The following is a 19,767-nucleotide window of genomic DNA, read 5'->3' as shown; positions in this document are numbered from 1 at the left end:
TTAAATACATTTCTCAGGGAAAACAGCGTAACAACAACAAAACCTGCGAAAAAAATAAAACACAAGAAACCAACCACGCACATGCACAAGCTTCCAGACATTTAATTACAAAATATATGCGTATGACAGACATCAACAAGCCTACAGGAAGATTCCTGCTTCAGTATTCAGTGCAGCCTCAATAAATATTTCAAGGTTTCAAATGGATGCTTTGCAATAGCAAGTTCCCATTTGCACAAGTGCCAGAAGGAAGAATTCAACACAGGCTTAAAGCAAAACCAGAGTATTTTCCTGTAAAACTTTAATTGGGAAACTGACACTATATAATCTGTACATCATTGCCTCCGAGCTGTTGTTAAAAAATTAAAGCTGTATCAAAAGAACTGCTTTGTTAAATTAACACGTTATGCATACCAGACAATCTGCACCAGGAAAGGAAACAGCTTTGAGTCAAAAACGCCCTGATTGTTATGGTTGTCATTGACAGAGGCTGAGCCAAGCAAGGTAAGCAGACAAAAGCATCTTGCGTGCCTCCTGTACAAACACATGCCCTTACAAACACGTAGGCTTTATTTCAAGCCCTGAACAAAACCAACAGACAAGCAGGATTTAATTACTGTGATCGTTACAGCTACAAATCACGCACCAGACTGTGCGAACTCCGTACGAGGTTTTGACGACGTGCAGGTACAGGGCGAGGCTGTGCTGCCGCAGCCCTGCCACCGAGCCCACCTTTGCTTTCATTCCAAGGCTGGCAGTGTGGCAGGGGCTAGAGCCAGCACCGGCGTGATGGCCCTGATGGGTGCGAGGGCTCTGGATAGGCCAGGGGAGCCTCTCTCCCATGGGTGTTCAGACACCCCAGGCCCTTGCCCAGTGGGAGGCACTGCCTTCCCCATGTTTGTGCGGGGGCACCTGCAGCACAGGGAGCTGGGCTGCGGCTGGGGGACACGCTGAGGGGCCTAGTTTGAGGACAGCAACGGTCAGACAGGGACACGGGACAAGCAGCACAGATCTGCTTATACTCTAGGCGCAAGACAAAAATTAGGTGGCTCTTCTGTTCAGAACCACCTTACCTATTTTAGTAAATATTCAGTAAAACACCCTCCATCTGTACATCTCAATGTCCAAAAGAGATGAGTACCACTACCCCACTGTAAGGCTAGAGAAACTCGGGCACTGAGGCTCAGAACAACCTGCCCGGGGCCTCCTTAAAATTACTAATTTAAAACCTCATTCACTCAACTTCTCTCTCTGAAGCTTGTCCATTCTAATCCTGAGGTTTGCTCAGCAAATATATGACAAAACCGAACCAAGTGCCCTAAGTGGTGCCATGAATATGACCACCTTCTCTGTTTTAACCTCTGCATGCCCATGTCACAGCCACCATCATTTTGGCTTCAGATTAGTCCAGGCTCAAAGAGGCTATGCTTTGAAAAATGACTCATCTCTTTGCATGCCCAAACTCCTGACAGTGTGAGAGCCTCAAAGAGGCCAAATTTTCTAAAAAACCAGCACATACTCCCTCAGAAAGGACTGGTTCCTCTCATATGTTTCAAGCTGTTCACCTCCAAATTTGAAGTTCCAGAGTAATTTTGGAAGATCTGAGCTACAACGTTTCCTCAAGAAGATTTCACAGCTTCGCACACGACGGTCTGCTAGCTTCATTCTGTGCACCGAGTCTAAGGCACTGCTGTGGTCTGCAGCGGTGAAGATGGGTTAACAGTTTTGAGGCTTTCAAGATAAGCAAAATTTCCCTTGACGTTGTAAACTCTTCAAGTGGTTAGAGACAACAGTTTCTGCTTTTTTGATGTCTTCTCAGAAAAGCGCTCACATAATTTTATCAGTCTCTGGGGTGACCATCAGATAACCAAGCTATTCCTGTCTGAACCACTCAATGCATCTCCACCTTCCTGTCACTGGCAATCCACAAGACAACCAGGGGACTCGAGTTAACCACATGGCTCACAACTTAACTGATTAAGTAGGTGGGAACTGATGCCAGCTCAGCTCAAAGTGTCTTTCTCTGCTAACCAGAAGCTAGCCGCAAGCTGTAGAGGGGAATGACCACAGATAACACACTGATACCGAAACCGTTTGGTGAAGTTGCAGCTTCCTGTTTGAGTGCTCTCACAATCTCTTAGAAATTAATCTTCAGCAGGAAACTGGCTGCAGTTAAATAGGCTGTCTAGGTCATCATGTGGTGTGTATTACTGACTCCTGTTTTCAAGGGACCATTTATTACTCTCTCCCGCCCTCCTCCCCAGCTCTCTAGAAATGAACCGAATTAGGGCTCTTCAGAGAACAGCCAAGTTCTTACAGGGAGGGAAAGATGCTTAGAAGTCTGTGACCACCTTCCACCCATTACAGCTCAATGCCTACCAGTTACACAGTGCTTAGGGTATCTTCACTGTGATATCCTTATCTTCATGCTTCAAGCTCTTTTTCTTTTAAACCAGTGTGCTACTTGGCCTAGATGCTATTAAGCAGCTTTGGAAGAGCAACACGACTACAGTGGTGAAAATGTGTTCTGCGAACTGAAAAAGGAGGTTTGATCTAACTTTGATCACAAGCCTTACAATCATGCCTGTGTCAACACCTGCTTGTATTTTGCTACGAAGAATGCTTACAGAAAAAAGCCTTTTAAAGGAGTGATTCTGAGAACGAATTCTGAATCTTTGGTTCATTACAAGCACCATATAGCTCAACTTCTCAGATAGTCATGCTGCTCCTGCCCAGAGTTTGAAGAACCTAGTCCCTCCCTAGCGAAGTCAGTAAGAAATTTCCCTCACTGACACCATTTAGTGTCCTTAAGTAGGCAACAGAAAGAAGAGGATGTGGCTTTAGTCACTTAATGGGACGTCAATTTCAGAGTTCTAGTCATTGTCACAATGATCTGATGATAGATGGAAATCAGTTCACCGAGAATAATTTTGAAAAAAATAAATATTAAACCGTATTCTGCAACGGAAGATAGCGTGAAACCCCACAAACAACAGTTGTGTTTTTACTTGCTCTGCTCTAGCTACTTGCAGAGCGTGTGTGACACAAGGCAAAACAATGCAGTTAACCACCACAGCCGACGGCAGAGCTTCACTAATCCATTAAAACAGGAACATGTTTTACCTATCTCAGCGTAACAATTTTTTCTTTTTGGTAATTACCAATTGGTCTGAGTATGATGCTGCATGAGCCAACAGAACACACTATGCAGTCTACAGCATCCATCATCTACAGCACTCTAATTGCTACAATATGGCTAAAAATCATCCTGCATTCATTAGCTCATTTCAAGGGTAGCACGAACCATCCCAACATCTAGTATGACCATGTCCAGAAAACCTGAGAACCACACACAATAGCTTCCTATCAAACCCAAAACTTCTTTTTGCTTACAGATAGCGAAGTACCAGTCTAAAAAACTGAACTGAGGCTTGCAAACACCTAGCATCTACACAGTCCTGATATGTTTCCCAAAGACTGCCAATGTCATGACACTTTCTGGAGAACACGTGGTGAATTAATGAGACGAGAAAATTCCTCAGGATACTACAGATTTAGGCTGTAAGTGTTCAGGCACATAAAGTCTTACCCATCACATAGCACAGAGATGAAATGCAGACAGTAAAGGTATGAATCAGGCCACATTCCTGTAGAAACCACTGCAGACGTGTCCGCAATGATGTAACTGTATGTCAATTCTCTATCATTCCGCTTGCAAAACTCTGAATATTCACAACTAGTAGCACAGTAATGTATCTAGAAAGAATCTAAAAATAAAGCAGTTAATTCCGTTAAAATCTAGATGTGATACTATTTGAGTGTTTAACTCAGCAGCACAATGTAAGGACTACTAGTGCTTGCTGGGTTTTTTTATTATTTTGAGACACAAACTAACATCATAATCAAAAGCAATTTTGAGCTCAAAACTGACCTCAAGGTTACAAGACTCTATGGCAGACTGTTCCCTTTCACTGGAAGTACATTGTACAGCGAAGATGTTAGCACAGACACACCGGATGGACCACAGGGCTAATTAAAAAGCAGCTTTGGTGGTTGTATCTGTTCCAAGAGCAGGTTAGTAAGCCAAACTTTAAAAAAAGTAATGAAACCAAAAGTGCTACAGAAGCAGACAATTCCCACAAAAACAAAGCAGAGCTCAGAGTGATGAACAGTTGCTTTACTCAACCTCAATGCCTTTGAGTTCCTGACCTTTGATGAGCTGAAAAACGAGAGAACAGCTACAATCACTTGAAAACTAAGCTGAAACACTGGGTATTCTGAAGTAGAAGTTAAAAATTTCTCCACTAAATCATTAAATTGGTCTCATTGATCAATGGGTTTTAAAACAAGTCTTACAACGGCCAAGTTTTGGGTATGGCTGTGCCTGAATTTCAGAACTACACCACTGCCTCCCTAAAGCCATTTACGGGGGGGTGGGGGGGGGGGTGGGGTGGGAATTAAAAAAAAATTAAAAAAAAATTTAAAAAGAGGCAAGGAAAAAGCAGAGAGTACTTGGCCTTACCACTTGCCAAATAGTATTGCAAAGGTCTCCCAGTCTCCCACCCCTGCGTGATTAGTATCTCACACAACTTATGCACAGTGGATTCATTTAGATTTCCGTCCTTTCTCTGCATTCCTTGGCTTTCTAGAATTGCAGTCAGTCCTTGTGCATCATGTAAGGAGTCATCTCTTACAGTTTCAATTATTTATTTACTACAGAAAGGAGAAAGGACACCTTTCTAAAATGTTACCAGCAAGTCATGGTGACTGGGGCTGGGATCGACCACAAGGAACTGTGACGCTGAAAATGCTAAGGTGGTGGGAAGTGAAAACACTGGCCCTGTGTAAGAAACATTTCACATGGTTGACCAGGGTTTCCATCTGAATGTTCCTCTTCCAGCAAAGCAAGTGCTGCAGATGAGAAATCCAGTCTCTTCAGCAAAGATTTTAGGACTTAACCATTCCTAGAAAAGCAGCCCGGGAACCCTGGACTCCTTCTTGAACCACATTCTTATGGAAGCAAGCACGGTGTTGCTTCTCTGTTCTCTCACCCCTCAGGAATGGAAGATTGCTGCCTTTCCACTGCAGACAGAACTACATGCCCCTGTATATTTACATTTTAGCAGCCAGTTACATTGCAGCCAGGCTGAAACACGAAGTGAGAATGAGAGAAACCTCAGCCTACGGCAGATTTTCCCCCCATTTGCAGTTTTTGCAGTAGAACCACAGCACCTTCAGCATGTTACCAAAACCTTTTTTGGTGTGAGATCTGACTTTGGATTACATCTGTTGTTTTGTTAAATTTAAGTTACATCTTTGTATTCTGTTACGACAGGAGAGAAACTGAAGATCTCTCTCAAGCCTTTAATAATGTATCCCAGATTAAAAAAAAAAAAAGACAACAAGCAGAAAATGCAAGTGACGAACTGAGTAAAGACCACCAACCTACAAGAAACCCTCCTTACCCTCTGGATGTACAGTGACTGGTTTTATCACCAACCCAAACAATTTACCCTCTCTAGACTAGTTTATTTCATTGCAGTTGAACACAGGGAAAACCATCCTGGGACTGATAAGCAATCAGTTCCTGAGCATAACAGGGTATTCCACTGGGCTGCACAGTTACATATTTTTAATCTTAGAACGCTTTAAGACAACGGACAGTGTTCTCTAAGACCAGTAGCACCCACAAAGTTGATGCACCCAATCCCCATTCCTTGTTCTCTCTTGTTCACCCACCATTAAGGCCAACAAAACATGTTGTCTTTTACTGCTACAATAGCATTCTGAGTTAGCAGTGCTGTTATTTCCTCTGCTTGCGCCCCTTACGCTCTGTGGTTTTGGGTGCAGGTTTTTGCAAGGGCATATTGAGACATGAGATAAAACAAGAGAGCGTGAACCCCCTTTCGCCTCCCCGTGAATTTCCTCTGAGGAACCTACCGCATGACCCAGCACAACAAGCACCAGTGCACTCTGGCAGCCTTCAGAAATTGGCTATTTTAACTCCTTCTCTAAGTATAAAGCCCTAGCACCACCAATTCTCACTGCACAAGACTTTGAGAATTAAAGAAAAATCAAAAGCAAATTCCCTAAGGGGCCCCACACTTGTTCAATGTGCTCATTAGGTAAGTAGCCCTGATTCTAATCAGTCATCTGTTTTAATCATCTTTTTGTTGGTTCTGGTAAAGGGAAAGGAAAGAAAGTTAAAACAAGGCAATGGATTGTAAGGAAAGATAGCCAGGAGAGCAAATAACAATGTGAAAAAAGCTGAGACTGACAAGCAAATACCTTGCCCTATTACAAAAAGAAAGCTACAGCATATACATGACACAACTGCCTCAGGATAGTCTTAATCAAAATGGTCCAGAAATAAAGAACAGATATTCTCAAAATCCTTTGCCTTTCCTCTTCAGCAGGATGTAATCCTTTCCAGGCTGGTGAATTCAGGGTGGATTTAGGACATCTCTTCATTTTAGTGCACAAGGCCAGGGACAGCAAGGTTATCCTACCCCAAAAGCCAAGGAGCACTGGGAATTTTGGGGATGCGTCCATATAACAATAGCGCCTTTCTAGTCAGATTAGAGATCTGCTCCCCACCACTGCCCCAAGCTGAGCTGAGGGCAACGGCAGGGGAGATAAAAACATGGGCAAAAATCACACCAAAGTCATATGCCTCATCCCTCAAGGGGCTTGCCAGGGCTCGTGGTGTCAGCTGGCTGCACTTCCCCTGCAGCTGAGGGGTTTATGGAAATCAGCATCATCCCATCCTGGTCCGGCACAGGGACAAAGAGGCACTGCTGCCGGCACGGCCGTGCTGGGAGCCTCCTCAGCAGCCCCTCTGGCAAGGCCACCGGTTCAGGCAGACTGAAATTCTGCCAGAGAGGGCCCTTTGTGCTTACTTATGGCTGTGGAGACGAGTGAAAATTTATGTGTCTTTTCATCCTAATTAAAAGCAGAGGTCATCTAAGAAGAAACAGACTTTCAGAAAAGGGAACTTCTAAAGGAAAATGTGTTGTAGGAAGTTCACAGACTTCAGTATTTGTAAAGCTGAAGTACGTGGTTTATTTATGTTTGTACTTCCGCTTACACTTTCCATAGGACATTTCAAAACCCTCAATAGCTCCCACGGATCTGGAATAACACATGCACTCATTTCTCAATAGCATTTGAGCAGTTAGGGGACAGCCTCCAGAGTCAAGGGGCCAGCTCTTTGGCTGGCTTACAGTAACCTGGCTCCATCCCACACAGCACTCAGAGCAAACAAACTCTTTATTTATTCAGTGAACTCAGTTTGTCCAGGTAAATTCAACCGTGGGGATAGTTCTCATAAAGTGAAGCTATTTAGGAAAAGAAAACCAGCAGAAGTTAAATGCTTGGTATTGACACCCACCATTATATTCCTGGCCCTCTAAAATTCCTGCTATCTTAGAGGGAGAACTCCTTTCAAAATTCTTTATGTTTCTATCACATATTATTATTTTTCTTTTTTTTTTAAATCCTTCCTGCAGTCAGTGCTCTTACAGGCCACATCACTTTATTGTAGGCCCTTTTTCTCTTTCTAACCGAGTATCTGTCTTCAAAGAAGACAGAGTATCGCTCCACCTGAAGGGGATCTATCTACCATTATTTTTCTTGTCCAGAAGAAAAAGACAATTACAGTCCCTCTTTTATACTTGGCATCATGGCAAAACAAGATTGATACTTATTTTGGAATTATTACTCCCCTATTCATAAATCTTGTCCAGAAAGTCTTGCTCATGTTGCCAGCCCACAGGCACACTATTGTAGGAAATACATATTAAATTCACCTTTATCATTTAACTTTGGCTCCAGCTCAAGGAGCTTTAGATTCATAACAAGAGCCCCATTTCCAACATTGATTTTTGGCAAGGAAATATGCTAATTCATCAGAGGTCCTAAAATACAAGGAATTGTCCAGCCCAGCTAAGAAATGCTACCTCCCTACAGAGGAGAGATTTTTCATTAGTGTATGACAGATCAGCAGGTGGAGAAACCCCATTAGTCACCATTCAAGTTTGCCTCTGGTCACCAAGCATGCTTCCACACCCGTGAGCTGAAACACACTCAAGAATTCCAAACCAGAAGTATTGTGTGCTTCATACTAACAATTTTCTTCATCTTTATGCAGAAATTTATCCTTCTCAGGACATCAGTTTCTCCAGGGCAGTCTTAAAGATGCCAAGGTATATAATAATCACCTGGGGTCTTGGACCATGCTCCATGTAGGAAGTGGCACTGAGTTAAGTGCCATAGAGAAAAGATGCCGTGGAAGGTGCTTTTCCTAGTCTGACAATTTGGTTCCCAGCCTAAGAGCATCCTTGAAGCACAGAGCAGATCAGGGGAACGCTGTTGGCATGATCTTCAGCAAACTTCTGTAACCATTACACTGAAATGGTGAACCTGCCTGTGCACGCACCAAGGATTTCTGGCGTGGGAACAGCCTCCTTAGCAGGGACCGTCTGTTTCAGGGTTTTACAGAACCGCATTGAGCTGGCACAGAACTAGAACAGGCCATGAAAAGAACTTTACAGGTATACAAGGGTATGTCAACCTGCACAGAGTCAACAGCTCCTAGGCTGACAATTACCTAGCACTTCGCAGTCATACCTGTCCTCCTTCTCACTGAGCTCGCTGGGCTGGACACTATCTTCATGCTGTAAATCAGGTGATTTAGGGCTCAGTACTTGCTGTCCCGTCAAGTGTGCCCACGGGTACAAGCTAAAAAGGTCTGAGTGGGGTAAGGTGGTCATGGGCAACAGCCCAACACAGCAACATCAAGCAACATCCAGCAACATCAAGTGCACAGCACAAGAGAGGAGTCCTGGAAGATTGTAAACATCATCACTAGCAACTGGAAAGCCAGTTAAAAAAAATAAACATAATTTGAGAGAAAGAGTCAGGAAGGAGCAGACTGGGATACAGGCAGACAGTGCAGCACGGCTCAGGGTGCTCAAAGCTTACCCAGTGCTTGCCTCTACCACCTCAGATTCCAGCTTCATCTGGGTAACCAGATAATCAGGATACATCACCGAGTAGAAGGAGAGAAGGTTGCAGATAGCACTGAGCTGACTCTGGATGACCCAAGTGCCTCTGCAAGCCTTATGGTATTTTGCACGTTTCTTTCTACCCATGAGCTGCAGTCTAAGTTATCTGAGACACCGGTTTCCGGCACTCAACAAGGAAGATGTAAAATCAACAGAATTTGATGAGCTGCCAGGGATTTGACTAGGCTGCAAAGACTTTGATATTTTACAGAAGCTCTGAATAAAAATCAGCTGCTGCTGTTGCCAAGTGTATGTTATTGCTTTTATTAAAAAAAAAAACAAACAAAACCAACAAACCTCTTCCAAGAACAAATAAAACCAAAGACGTCTCATCCTCCTGTACTTCTGTTCCAAGGTACACTCAGACAGGTTGGTTCACTGGCCATCCATTTGTCATCTGCTTTCAAGTTTAGTCTCTTATTCACTCCCACATCTCGGCCCCTTCCATTTCAGAAGAGCAACAGCTGCACAGATGCTCTATAAATAAACTACATAATTTATTGGATGAGGTTTTTTGTTTATTTTTTTAAGCTACCACATACTCCCAGTTCTATCCTTTTCCATGCTCTCTACAAAACTGAGTCAAGTTCAACTGCAACTTGGGTTTGTCTACACACAATGTGCTCAACCTTACAAACAAATGCAACATTTTAGCCACGAATAACAAACTGTATGTACTGATCTTACGTTCAGTGTAAATACTTTCTAACTATGTTAGGTCCTAAATTGACTTAGCTATCAGAAATATATTTGAAAAATGGTCCACGGGGCAAGTTCAGTGATACACAGAAACCTCAACATACAGCTAATTTCTAATTCTCTGTGTGTTTTTAACAAATCAGTGCATTTTCAGGTAGACAGGCCTCTCATCCTGTTACCGAAAAGAAAATCTGTTTTGTCTGCTCAGAGAACAGACAGACCTTTCTGACTAAAATCACTAATCTCATTTGTGTGTGCAGGAAGTGTGACAAATGGCTAGAGTAGTTTATCACATGTATGCAACCATCAAGTCATAAAGGGAATAAGATATTAACCTCCATAAACAAACTAGCATTCTGTTTCTCAGCACAGCGGAAGTATACATTTAATAAGATAAGGATATGAAACACATGCTACTGATGAGATAAGGAGCTTGCAGAAACAGTGGAGACCTAGATATGTCTCATGCTATCCAAGTAAAAGTAAACACCACTCAAAAACTTTATTTTGGGAAACAGATTTATAAGAAATTTTGTCTGCAATATCTACAAGATAAGACTGTAAAACTATGTGCCAAGTCACTGTTAACGCTATTCCTGAGGCTACAATTTTCAGCTGTAGAAATTAAATCTAGGTGCAGTTGAAGTTAACCAGAGGTTATTTGGGAACTTCAATGAGACCAAAATTTCATGGAGTGATTTCAAGTATGGTCCTTATTTAGGCACTTAACATTCCACGGGAAGCCTGAAGTCAATGAAGTTGTTGGAATATTCAACACTTAGGAGTTATTATTTAGACACTTGCATTTAGTTTTCTTCTTAACTCTAGCTCCAGAGTCTGTACCTTATACATGAGCAGCTTGCTGAGGTTTTCTGTGTTAGCCTCCTCTGACTGCACAGACAGGCATTGCTTGCTGTCTCTCTGCGGCCCAGCTAGATGAGCTGAAACTTGGATTAAGATTTTTCATACAAGTTTTAAGTCCTCTTTTTGCAAATGCACATTTCCTTAAAACGTGCATTTTCAACAAATGTTTCTGAAAGCAAACATCTCTGCAAGGATGGCTGAAGCAAGTGAACAGTGAAGCGTAGAGATTCAAAACGAGCTAATTAAAAATGAACACGAACAAAATAGCTTGTGGTATTTAAACAGCTGCTTATGAAACTCAGTACAAGAACTTCACTGAGTAATGATATATATCATCATTCCGCAAGTGACAGTCTTCCACAACAGAAGCCGTGCACAGATATCAGGAGGAGCACTCAATATGAGAACGGTGTCTCCACCGTGCCTCCTGCTAGCACTTTTTTATCACGCTTTCACCATTTCTGGCAAACAACCTATTTAACGTAAACAGGGGCAGAGCCAAAATACTGACTTAACGTTTCATATACAGATGCTTTCACGAGAAAATGAAAACTGTTACAAGATATTATGGACAATCTCTGGTTGGGGGCCAGTTGTCTTAAACTGGTGGTTTGAACATCTCTCTGCCACCTGGGAGAATCAGCTTCCCATGCAGGTTTGGGCCAGCGGGTCTGGCAGTGCTGGAAGCGATAGTCTCTGCCTTATGCTAAATCAATTTAGAGCAGCACTGGAGTCTTAAGGGAAACGGTCAGCCTCAACAGCTGGTATGTGGTGAGGCAGAAGGCAGTTTAATAGGGAAAATGACAACCCAGAAGGAAAAGCAACCCTAGCTGACACTACTCATGATCTCAAAAGACTGCCTTGGCATGCAGAAAGTTCTTACCTCCCTTGAGAAGTTATGGGTTGGCTAAATAAAAGAACCTTGTCCCCACACATGCACAGAGAAGGAGCTAGAAATTGTCTCAAAATCATTTCTCTGAGAGACAACAGTAAATTTCTTAACAGTCAGCAATGGAAGAAAACAGTGCTATGATTTATTGGCCTTGAGACTTTAAAAAGAATTCTTTGGCCTTTTTCCATTAAGATTTTGCAACCTATGTTTTAGCCAGTGGGAAACTGTTTAATTCCCAAACTATGCCCTCAGTCATAAAATCTGTGAAGATGATTCATTATTATTTATGTGGGGCCACGGGCATGCATGGCATTTTACAGACAAATAGAAGATACAGCATTTGCCTTTAGAAGCTTAGGTGAATCCAGCTGTTCATGTGTATGGGAAGCAGTGCCCAACTGGTCCTAGAGGAAACATTCCTCATCAGCCGATGAATTAAGTAACCATACTCACCTGGGATGCTGGAAAGATTTAGACAGGAGGATACTTAGGAAACATGTGTCATTACTGTCTAAAAATGTGTAACATTACTTAATTAAAACCATAAGACTTTTCAAGTCATACATAATTTTGTAATGGCTTGATGATTAAAATGTACTTCGTCTTGTATTACAATATTTGTATGATAGCACGCGACAGTGTCGCTACGAAATCAGACCATAAATTCTGCACTGCCTAGCAATTTTTTCTCTGTGCACAGCACCGAGCAGGAGTTCAGAGGTTCCAACATGTAACTCTAAACATATAACATAAATTATCCAAAGAAAATAATTTATGTGGTTATTACAAAAAAAAATAAATGTGTACCAGGTCTTTATAGCAACATCCTGAAGTATATAAAATCCACCCTTGTTCTGCTCTATGAGAAGTGAGCAGTTACAGGTCTTGGTAAGAAACAGAGTTGGGGACCATTCACCTAGAAGGCAAAACTTTATCATGGCAAAGGTTGTGAGAACAGCAATTGTTGTCAGTAAGCGTAGGCAGGAATTGTTAGCTGGACTGAGACCTTCTCGTTCCGATTTTCATACAAGATTAGCATACGTCTTCATCTACAACCCTTGCACTAGCAATGAGGGTATACATCACCTCCTGGCTGAACAATCGGTATCATAACAGATATCTACACACCAGACTTTTGTTTTGAGAGTCAGATATAATGTGATTGCAGGAATTTTCATGTTTACATTGCCGAGCCACTCTCACTCTCTCCTATTTCCTTATTAATATATACAGTAAGGTCTGTGCCTGCCTTTCTGGACAGCTGAGCAGCAAAGGTACCCAAAATAAACAATTGACTGTACCACTTCTACATGAAGAAATGTTATTATTGCATACACAAACAAGGCACATGTCAACAGAAATGGTCAATTAAACATCACTGTTACACTGCACTCACATGCAGACGTGTCCTGGCCCCGTAACACCAGCCCTAGAACACTGGTAGCTGTGGGGCACTCCTGTGAAGATAACATGAGCAACAACCTCCTCTGAAAATAAGGGAGCTTGTTTTGGAACTCAGAGCTTGTAAATAAGAAAACATTGATTTTTTTTTTTTGTTCACACCGGTAAGGGTCACAATTCTTCTTCAAATGGAGTAATTTTGTCTTTGATTCTTGTATTTTAATGCATAAATGAAAACCTGTATGGGGGAGGGAGGATAAGAGGGAAGCATCTCCCACTGGTGTTGAAAACTCTCCCCAGTCATGTCTTTTAACTCTCAGGAGATTAATTACTATCTAGCTGAAATCCACTATAAAACAACAAGACCACCTCCTCCCTATAAGGAGGTGCTCTTACGTCAGGGCTGTCACCTGCCAGGTGAATTACAGGCCTGGACTCTACCTCTATTTTTCACGTTCTGCATTTCTTTCATGTCCGTGGATATGCAACAGGTAGCGTAAACCTCTGCAATCAACATCAACAGAAGTGAAAGAATTAGCTGTAAAATGACTTACGGAGTAGCCTCTTCCTGAAAGCGATTGAGCAGAACTCTGTGGGAGGAAACAATATGCCACAGTAAGTAATGCAATAGATTCTGTGTAATTTAAGATAAGAATCATTTTGTGATTCCCTCCCCCAGCCCAGTATTCCTTCAGGGAAAACTTCACAACCAGAGCACCTCAAATGATCTTCTGACATTCTGCATGCTGCCACAGGAGTCACAGCAAAAGAACATTTCCAGGTGAGGGCTCTGGGGCTATTTCAGACAAGGGTTTCACAAGCTAGATAGAGGAGGGCTTTGACAGCACGTCCCAACTAAGGTAAAAGCTCTCAGCATGGAATACGTCTTCATAGCAGAGTATGCATTTTGAACCATCCCTCTTCAGTACGTAACAGCAGCTTCCATGGAACAGCATGCATGTGTAAGGATGCTCTCCTGAATCAGGGCTGCGCATTTTGCCTCATCAACTCCAACTTTCAATCATGTAACCATATATCCCACTTTCCATTCCCCTGTATGAATTTGTGAGCCTCCAGTCTTCATTGCTGCAGCATTATCATATGACAACTCTATCTGGAACAACAATAGCGGCAAAGCACTAATTTATCATCTCTCAGAGCTCTAATAAGCATTCTGTCCCTTTTGAATAAGTTAAATTACATTGTTTACTCCTGCTCTTCATTTCAGCTCCTCCTGCTCCTTTCTCCAGCACATCCTTACCTCTTTCACACACTGCCAAATCATTTGGTTCTTTTCCTTTTCATTACACCATCTCCACTCACTTGGATCCCTTTCCCCTCTCTACAACCCAAGACTCTCAAGCTGCTGGTTTTTGCTGGCAGTGGCTTTCTCAAAGCAGCTAAATGAATTCCATCTCTATCTCCAGCTGCTGCTTATATGCCTTCTTTTCAGAAATTAAAGAGAAGCTGGGAACAGTGGTGGCATATGACACCACGTGACCCAGCAAGTACTCTGCAGCCCAATTTCCAAGTGTGATTTATAATCATGATGCCCTTGCTATGTGATTTTATTAAAAAAAAGATTCTGGGAGTCTTAGCAGTCTGGTTTCCAAGGTTGACGTTCTACTGTGTACCGGAGTCTGAACAAAAATACCGAATTGTTGCAGGCTGATCTTGAGGATTGTTTGTCTTTTTTGCAGGAGTGCAGAAGTTACTGTGCTACTAAACCACCATAACGGCACAATATCCCCAAAGAGACTGATGCTAACTGATTGCAGGCTACTGCAAATACTTCTAATTTTCCACGAGTAAGGTAACAGTTCCTTTGTACTACCAGTTTGCAAACCTTTTGAGCAGGAGATACCTAGATACAACACAGAAACCTTTCCAAATCCCTGCACTCAACAGAAGACTCTATAGTCTTGTCGGTCTGCCCGTGCACACTCTGTGCCACTGTCTTGCAACTGCCCTGGACACCAGAGAAGCAATTCGGCAGCCAAGTGCCCAAGGAGGAAAGCTTCCAAATTGAAGAAGAGACCACAGCAAAGCCCTCCAATTAACTGAGCATGCTGCTGGAGGAAGGAGAGCTCCCATTAGCCCTCTCACCAGCTGGCACACGAACCAGGGTGCCAGACCGAAGGAAAGCTGTGGCACAGCTCTTCACAGGTCTTACACACAGGTCTGGAGCCAACGCGTGACTGGGTGCCAGTTCCCATCCCTGGCAGGCAACACTTGCTCCTCTACCCTGCTGTAGTTCAGGAGATGGCTGCTCTGCAGGAAAGCACAGCTTTCACAGGGGAGTCAGAGCAATAACAAACTGCTAACAGCGTTTAACTGTTTTGCATATTGCACACTGATTTGGCCTCTGCCTTCAAACACTACCAAAAAGTAGAGAGTTATTTATAAACCTTTCTAATGTAAACTGCTCAGAAATAAAGCTACAGACTGGTGAAATGAAGGGCAGTAGCATTTATTTCCATTTTTGAGAAACTAAGACAAACCTATCGCTCCCTCTACATACTTTTCAAAAAACCCTAAACAACTCCTGGAATTCAGTCCTGTACAGAAAAAAAAAGTTAATAACAATATCCTGCTATCTACATAAATATGTTGAACAGCTGAATACAATTATCCCTTCTGACACTCTGGATAGCTTGATCAGGCAGTTCACCTAAAGTACACACAGAAATGAGGAGAGGACAAATTACCTGCCTGGAGAGGCAGGAGGAGGAGAGGAGAAAGGGTGGCCACTCTCACTCTCCCTCCACTCCCATCAACTCAGATTTAACAAAGATTGACAAGGTCTAACAAATTGGAAATAATAACCAAAAACAGAAACAAGAGGTTTCAATAGAAGCTTCTCTCTAGGGAAACAGCCTCCCAGAGCATTTTCACTTTAACAGTTATTTTAAATCTTTGAGTCTTGTGAACACCTAAAATATCTTCCTGGGATAATGAATTCAAACATGCTAACAACAGACCTGCTTTTCTTAGATAACTTTCAGGCATCCCAAGCTGTCTAAGAACCCCAGGAATCTGCAGACCACTGATTTAAAACCACTGAATAAAAAACAATAAAACAGTTGCTGAATAAAGTGTTACATCAGAAATAATTAAAACTGAATGGCAATTTACTCTGGCATTTTTCACATCTAAGAACTTATTTCTCCCTTACAAGCTCTAACACTAAATTTCCTGGAAATCGAGAGGGGAAAAAGGTTCCCCTATTGCCCTCCTTCAGAATTTTTATTGCATGCATAAAGTTAGTAACTGGTGAATACTTTGGATTCAAGTCGTAAAATCCTTTCCAACAATTAGGTTTATGCACAGCCATGTCCCACACTCTCCAGAGCTGTTTGCATGCATTTTTCTGCACATCTAACAAACCACTGTTTCTTTCTTGGTTCGCTGGGAACACTGTGGGCTTTTTAGGAGGATCTATACCAAGCTGCCACATGTAGAAACTTTGAAAGCTGCGGCTAATATCAGCTATGAGTGCCAGAGCAGAACAGTTTGCGTGCAACTGGGCTGGATGTTCCTAAATAAAAAAAAAAAAATCTTTGGGGGTTGTTATAAACATAGCTCAATCCATATGTCTCTATAGCAAGATCAAATAATGAGAAAAGTAATCAATAGTGGCTGCAAATACAAGAAATCTTAGTGGAAGTTTAACTTGGCATCTACCCAAAGTTGAAGAAACCTCCTTTGACTATGAATAAGTGCTTGTCTGGCAAGAGCAGTGACTGGGGCAAGTCTTCAGCTGGAATGACTTATAGGGGCTTTCACCTACAGGATAGGAATTGTATTTACATGGAGGGCTGTCAGAAAATTCTTATTCTCAAAATAGTCTATTAACTATTTTGGTCAATTTTCTCTTCATCTGAAGGCATCTCAAGCAGCAAGTCACCAAGGTACCCACCTAGCCACGCTCATGTTAGTGCTGCACCAACCAGCACAGCACCTGCCTGCTAGACCAAAACTCAAACTAGCTCTTACTGCTTCAACCCGGGCACCAAAACATGCGCAGTTCTGGCCCCAAACACTGTTCTGAAGAGAGTGCCGTAGGCAGGAAAGATGCAACCAAATACACAATTCAAAGACAGAGGATCATGGCCCCACCTGGCCAACTCTCTGCAGTCAGTCTCAGGAACAGCTGCCATGTCACACCTTTACAAAAGCCTTCACATCTGCAAAACGCAACACTGCAGAAGAAGTGGGAGATGGGGAGAGCCACGTGTCCACACGATCGCGTGTTGCCCACTCAGAGTGGGCTGGGACAGCGGGCATGGAGGCATGGTCTGCCAGCCTTCCATCGAAGCTGCTGTGGCAGACGTATCCACACCGAGCTCGCAGATGCTGCTCTCTTCGGCTGTGGCTGCCATGTGAAACAATTCCAAGCAGACCCTTGGGGAGGGCAGAGGCCCTCTCTGTCTGGCTCGAGCACCGGCTTTTGTGCCTCTCACGCCTCTTTCAGCACTGTCTGGAATACCCTGGGTTTCCAAGGGAGACTGTTACTAGTTAGGGGCAAAATGAGTGTGGTCTGTGCATTTAATGATGCATAAGTGGAACTACAGTGCTAGATGACATTTGTGCATAAAGATAAATGGCTTATAATATTTTGCAGATGATGTGCTCTTTTACAACTAAAGATTTTTGGTTCCTTTTAAGCCCAAGGTTAAAAACAAAACCAGACAGCACAGACAAGACATTTCAGTTATGTCACAGAGTGAATTATTTCTACCCTGGGATAGCTCGTGTTAATTACACTGGATATAAAAAAAATTACACCTTTTCTGGCAGCAAAGACAAAAATCTTACTGTTGAAAGACTCTACTATCCCCCCACTGATGTCCTTGAGAGTTTGAGTTACACTGCAATCTGCAATTTTATTTAAAAGATTTCTTCCTTTAGTCCTGATAAACACCATGATTGCAATGTAGAAAAAAAAAATCATGACAAAATCTCACCAATAACCTTCAGCAGGTTTTCAAGATCATCTGTTAAACTGACAGAAAAAGTTGTTCCCCTTGTATAAATAAAAGCATGGCCTTCCACTGTTCCCTCACGTTGCAAAAGAAATCAAGACACCCTCTGTTCAATTTCTTAAAGCCATCGGGTTATTTACTGAACTGGAAAGACAGCAGGAAGGGCTTTAAAATCCACTAATAATCAAGGTAACAGGACAGCTCAAGCCAATTCCCCACTCTCAATGGGTCAGGCAGGCTTCAACTGGGATCTTTAGTATCCTTGATGTATAAACTAACTATAAGGGGATTAGATAAAAACAGGTGATGGCAGCACGACCACAAAATTAGCTCTTGGTTTTGGTATTCACTTCCCTCCTCTTTGGATAAAAGAACTAAATAAACATATTCCAGAAACGTCAGGAGTTTATTCCAGTTTTCCTGAAATGTGTCACTTCTGTTGGCTGAAATCAAGTGTATTAAGTTCCTCCAAGTCAGCTGTTGAAATAACAATTTTGGGCAAATAGCTACTCCTATGTGGGCAAAGGATAGTCCCCAAAAAGTGCCTCCTAGTTCTACTGCTAACCTCACCCCCATGTCAGTGTGGAAACCCAGACAGAGAAAAACTTAAAACTTAGATAAGCCCAGCGTCACCTGAGGAGTCCCCAGCAGAGAAGGGAACCGAGGTAGACTTCCCAGTTCCTATTCAGTGCCTAATCTTGCCCTGCTGAATCACAGGCCCAAACTTAAGTGGCCCAATACTGTAAGCCTGATTTGGCTGCTTAGCACTCGGTAGAGTTAATCAATAATATGGACAGCACTGACTTTTAATTACATTTTGATAGCATTTGTTCAGGATGAAAACTCACCTCAGCTGTACCTGTCTTCCACTATTTCTCAGTTACCCCAATTCTGTGTAGACTGGACTGAGACACAAGGAAGCATGCAGATTTACTCATCCACTTGGTCATTTATAGAACATTCAACAACAGAATGTTGGTTCAGCTTTGAATACTGGAGAAATCTAGTATTCCTTTCCAAGCATGTCCCTTAAAAAACTCAAATGTCTTGGGATGAGAAGGGTAAGCGGGGAGAAGGGCAAAAAGAGCCAAGTGCAGAAAATATCCCAGACCTTAACATGGAGTCTCTTAAAGCAATTAATTTCTATAGTCACACTCCTGTCTATTAACACAATGAGTTCAATTAACTTGGCAAAGGCCACAGAGTGCATCTGATGTTCTCTCCGATTAGAAACCAGGATCTGACAAGACAGTCACAGTACATGATGAATGACTTCGGATGTCATGCAAAATTTGAATGTCTTCCCTCTTTAATTAATCTATTTTATTATGTTGGATAAACGAAGGGGGTTATGCTTAGAAAGACTGCAAAACTAGTTTGAGTAAGGTATCAAACCTCACAAGGTCTAAATATCTGCAACTGGCTTGATAAAGTACAGAGCTACTTCTAACCAAAAAACGGACAACTGGATTCCTAGAGCTGATGGCTTCAGAGTGCTGTAAAAAGATGGCTGCTGATCAGGAACAAACAAACCATCTTCTGCACACAGTAAGCTAGGAACAATATGAAAAGACCTCACATTTCTGAAATACACAAAACATACACGAGTGCCACTCCCATCCAAACCATCACCCCTTGGTCCAACTTCCCAAAACCTCCAGATTTTCTTTCTTCCTAGCTGTGCTCCACTACCCAAAGCCTCACGCAAGTCATTACAACTTTGCTTGTAATTTCTGCTGCAGCAGTTTTCGTGCAAGCATTTGGTATTTTGAGGGACACAAAGATAAAAGTAGATAGCACACTGAAGGGACACGCATTTTTGCCTCCAGAAGAATGTGACTGGAAAGGTTTCATAATCCTT

The 19,767-nt window shown here is 42.4% G+C and overlaps 1 protein-coding gene across 12 annotated transcripts in view; it reads right to left on the bottom strand.

The window, feature by feature from the left end:
- FBRSL1 (fibrosin like 1) overlaps nucleotides 1-19,767 on the bottom strand; it is a 539,862-nt gene that overhangs the window by 276,417 nt on the left and 243,678 nt on the right. For all 12 annotated transcript variants that reach the window (XM_086761184.1, XM_086761185.1, XM_086761192.1 and 9 more), the window contains exon 4: nucleotides 13,476-13,511. In XM_086761184.1, the coding sequence (XP_086617310.1) occupies nucleotides 13,476-13,511 (36 nt within the window). The remainder of the gene's footprint in view (nucleotides 1-13,475; nucleotides 13,512-19,767) is intronic.

Source organism: Chlamydotis macqueenii, chromosome 17 (assembly GCF_036417535.1).
Source record: "Chlamydotis macqueenii isolate bChlMac1 chromosome 17, bChlMac1.mat, whole genome shotgun sequence".
Lineage (NCBI taxonomy): Eukaryota > Metazoa > Chordata > Aves > Otidiformes > Otididae > Chlamydotis > Chlamydotis macqueenii.
Note: the sequence above shows the minus strand (reverse complement) of the source record. Positions and strands in the feature narration are given on the sequence as shown.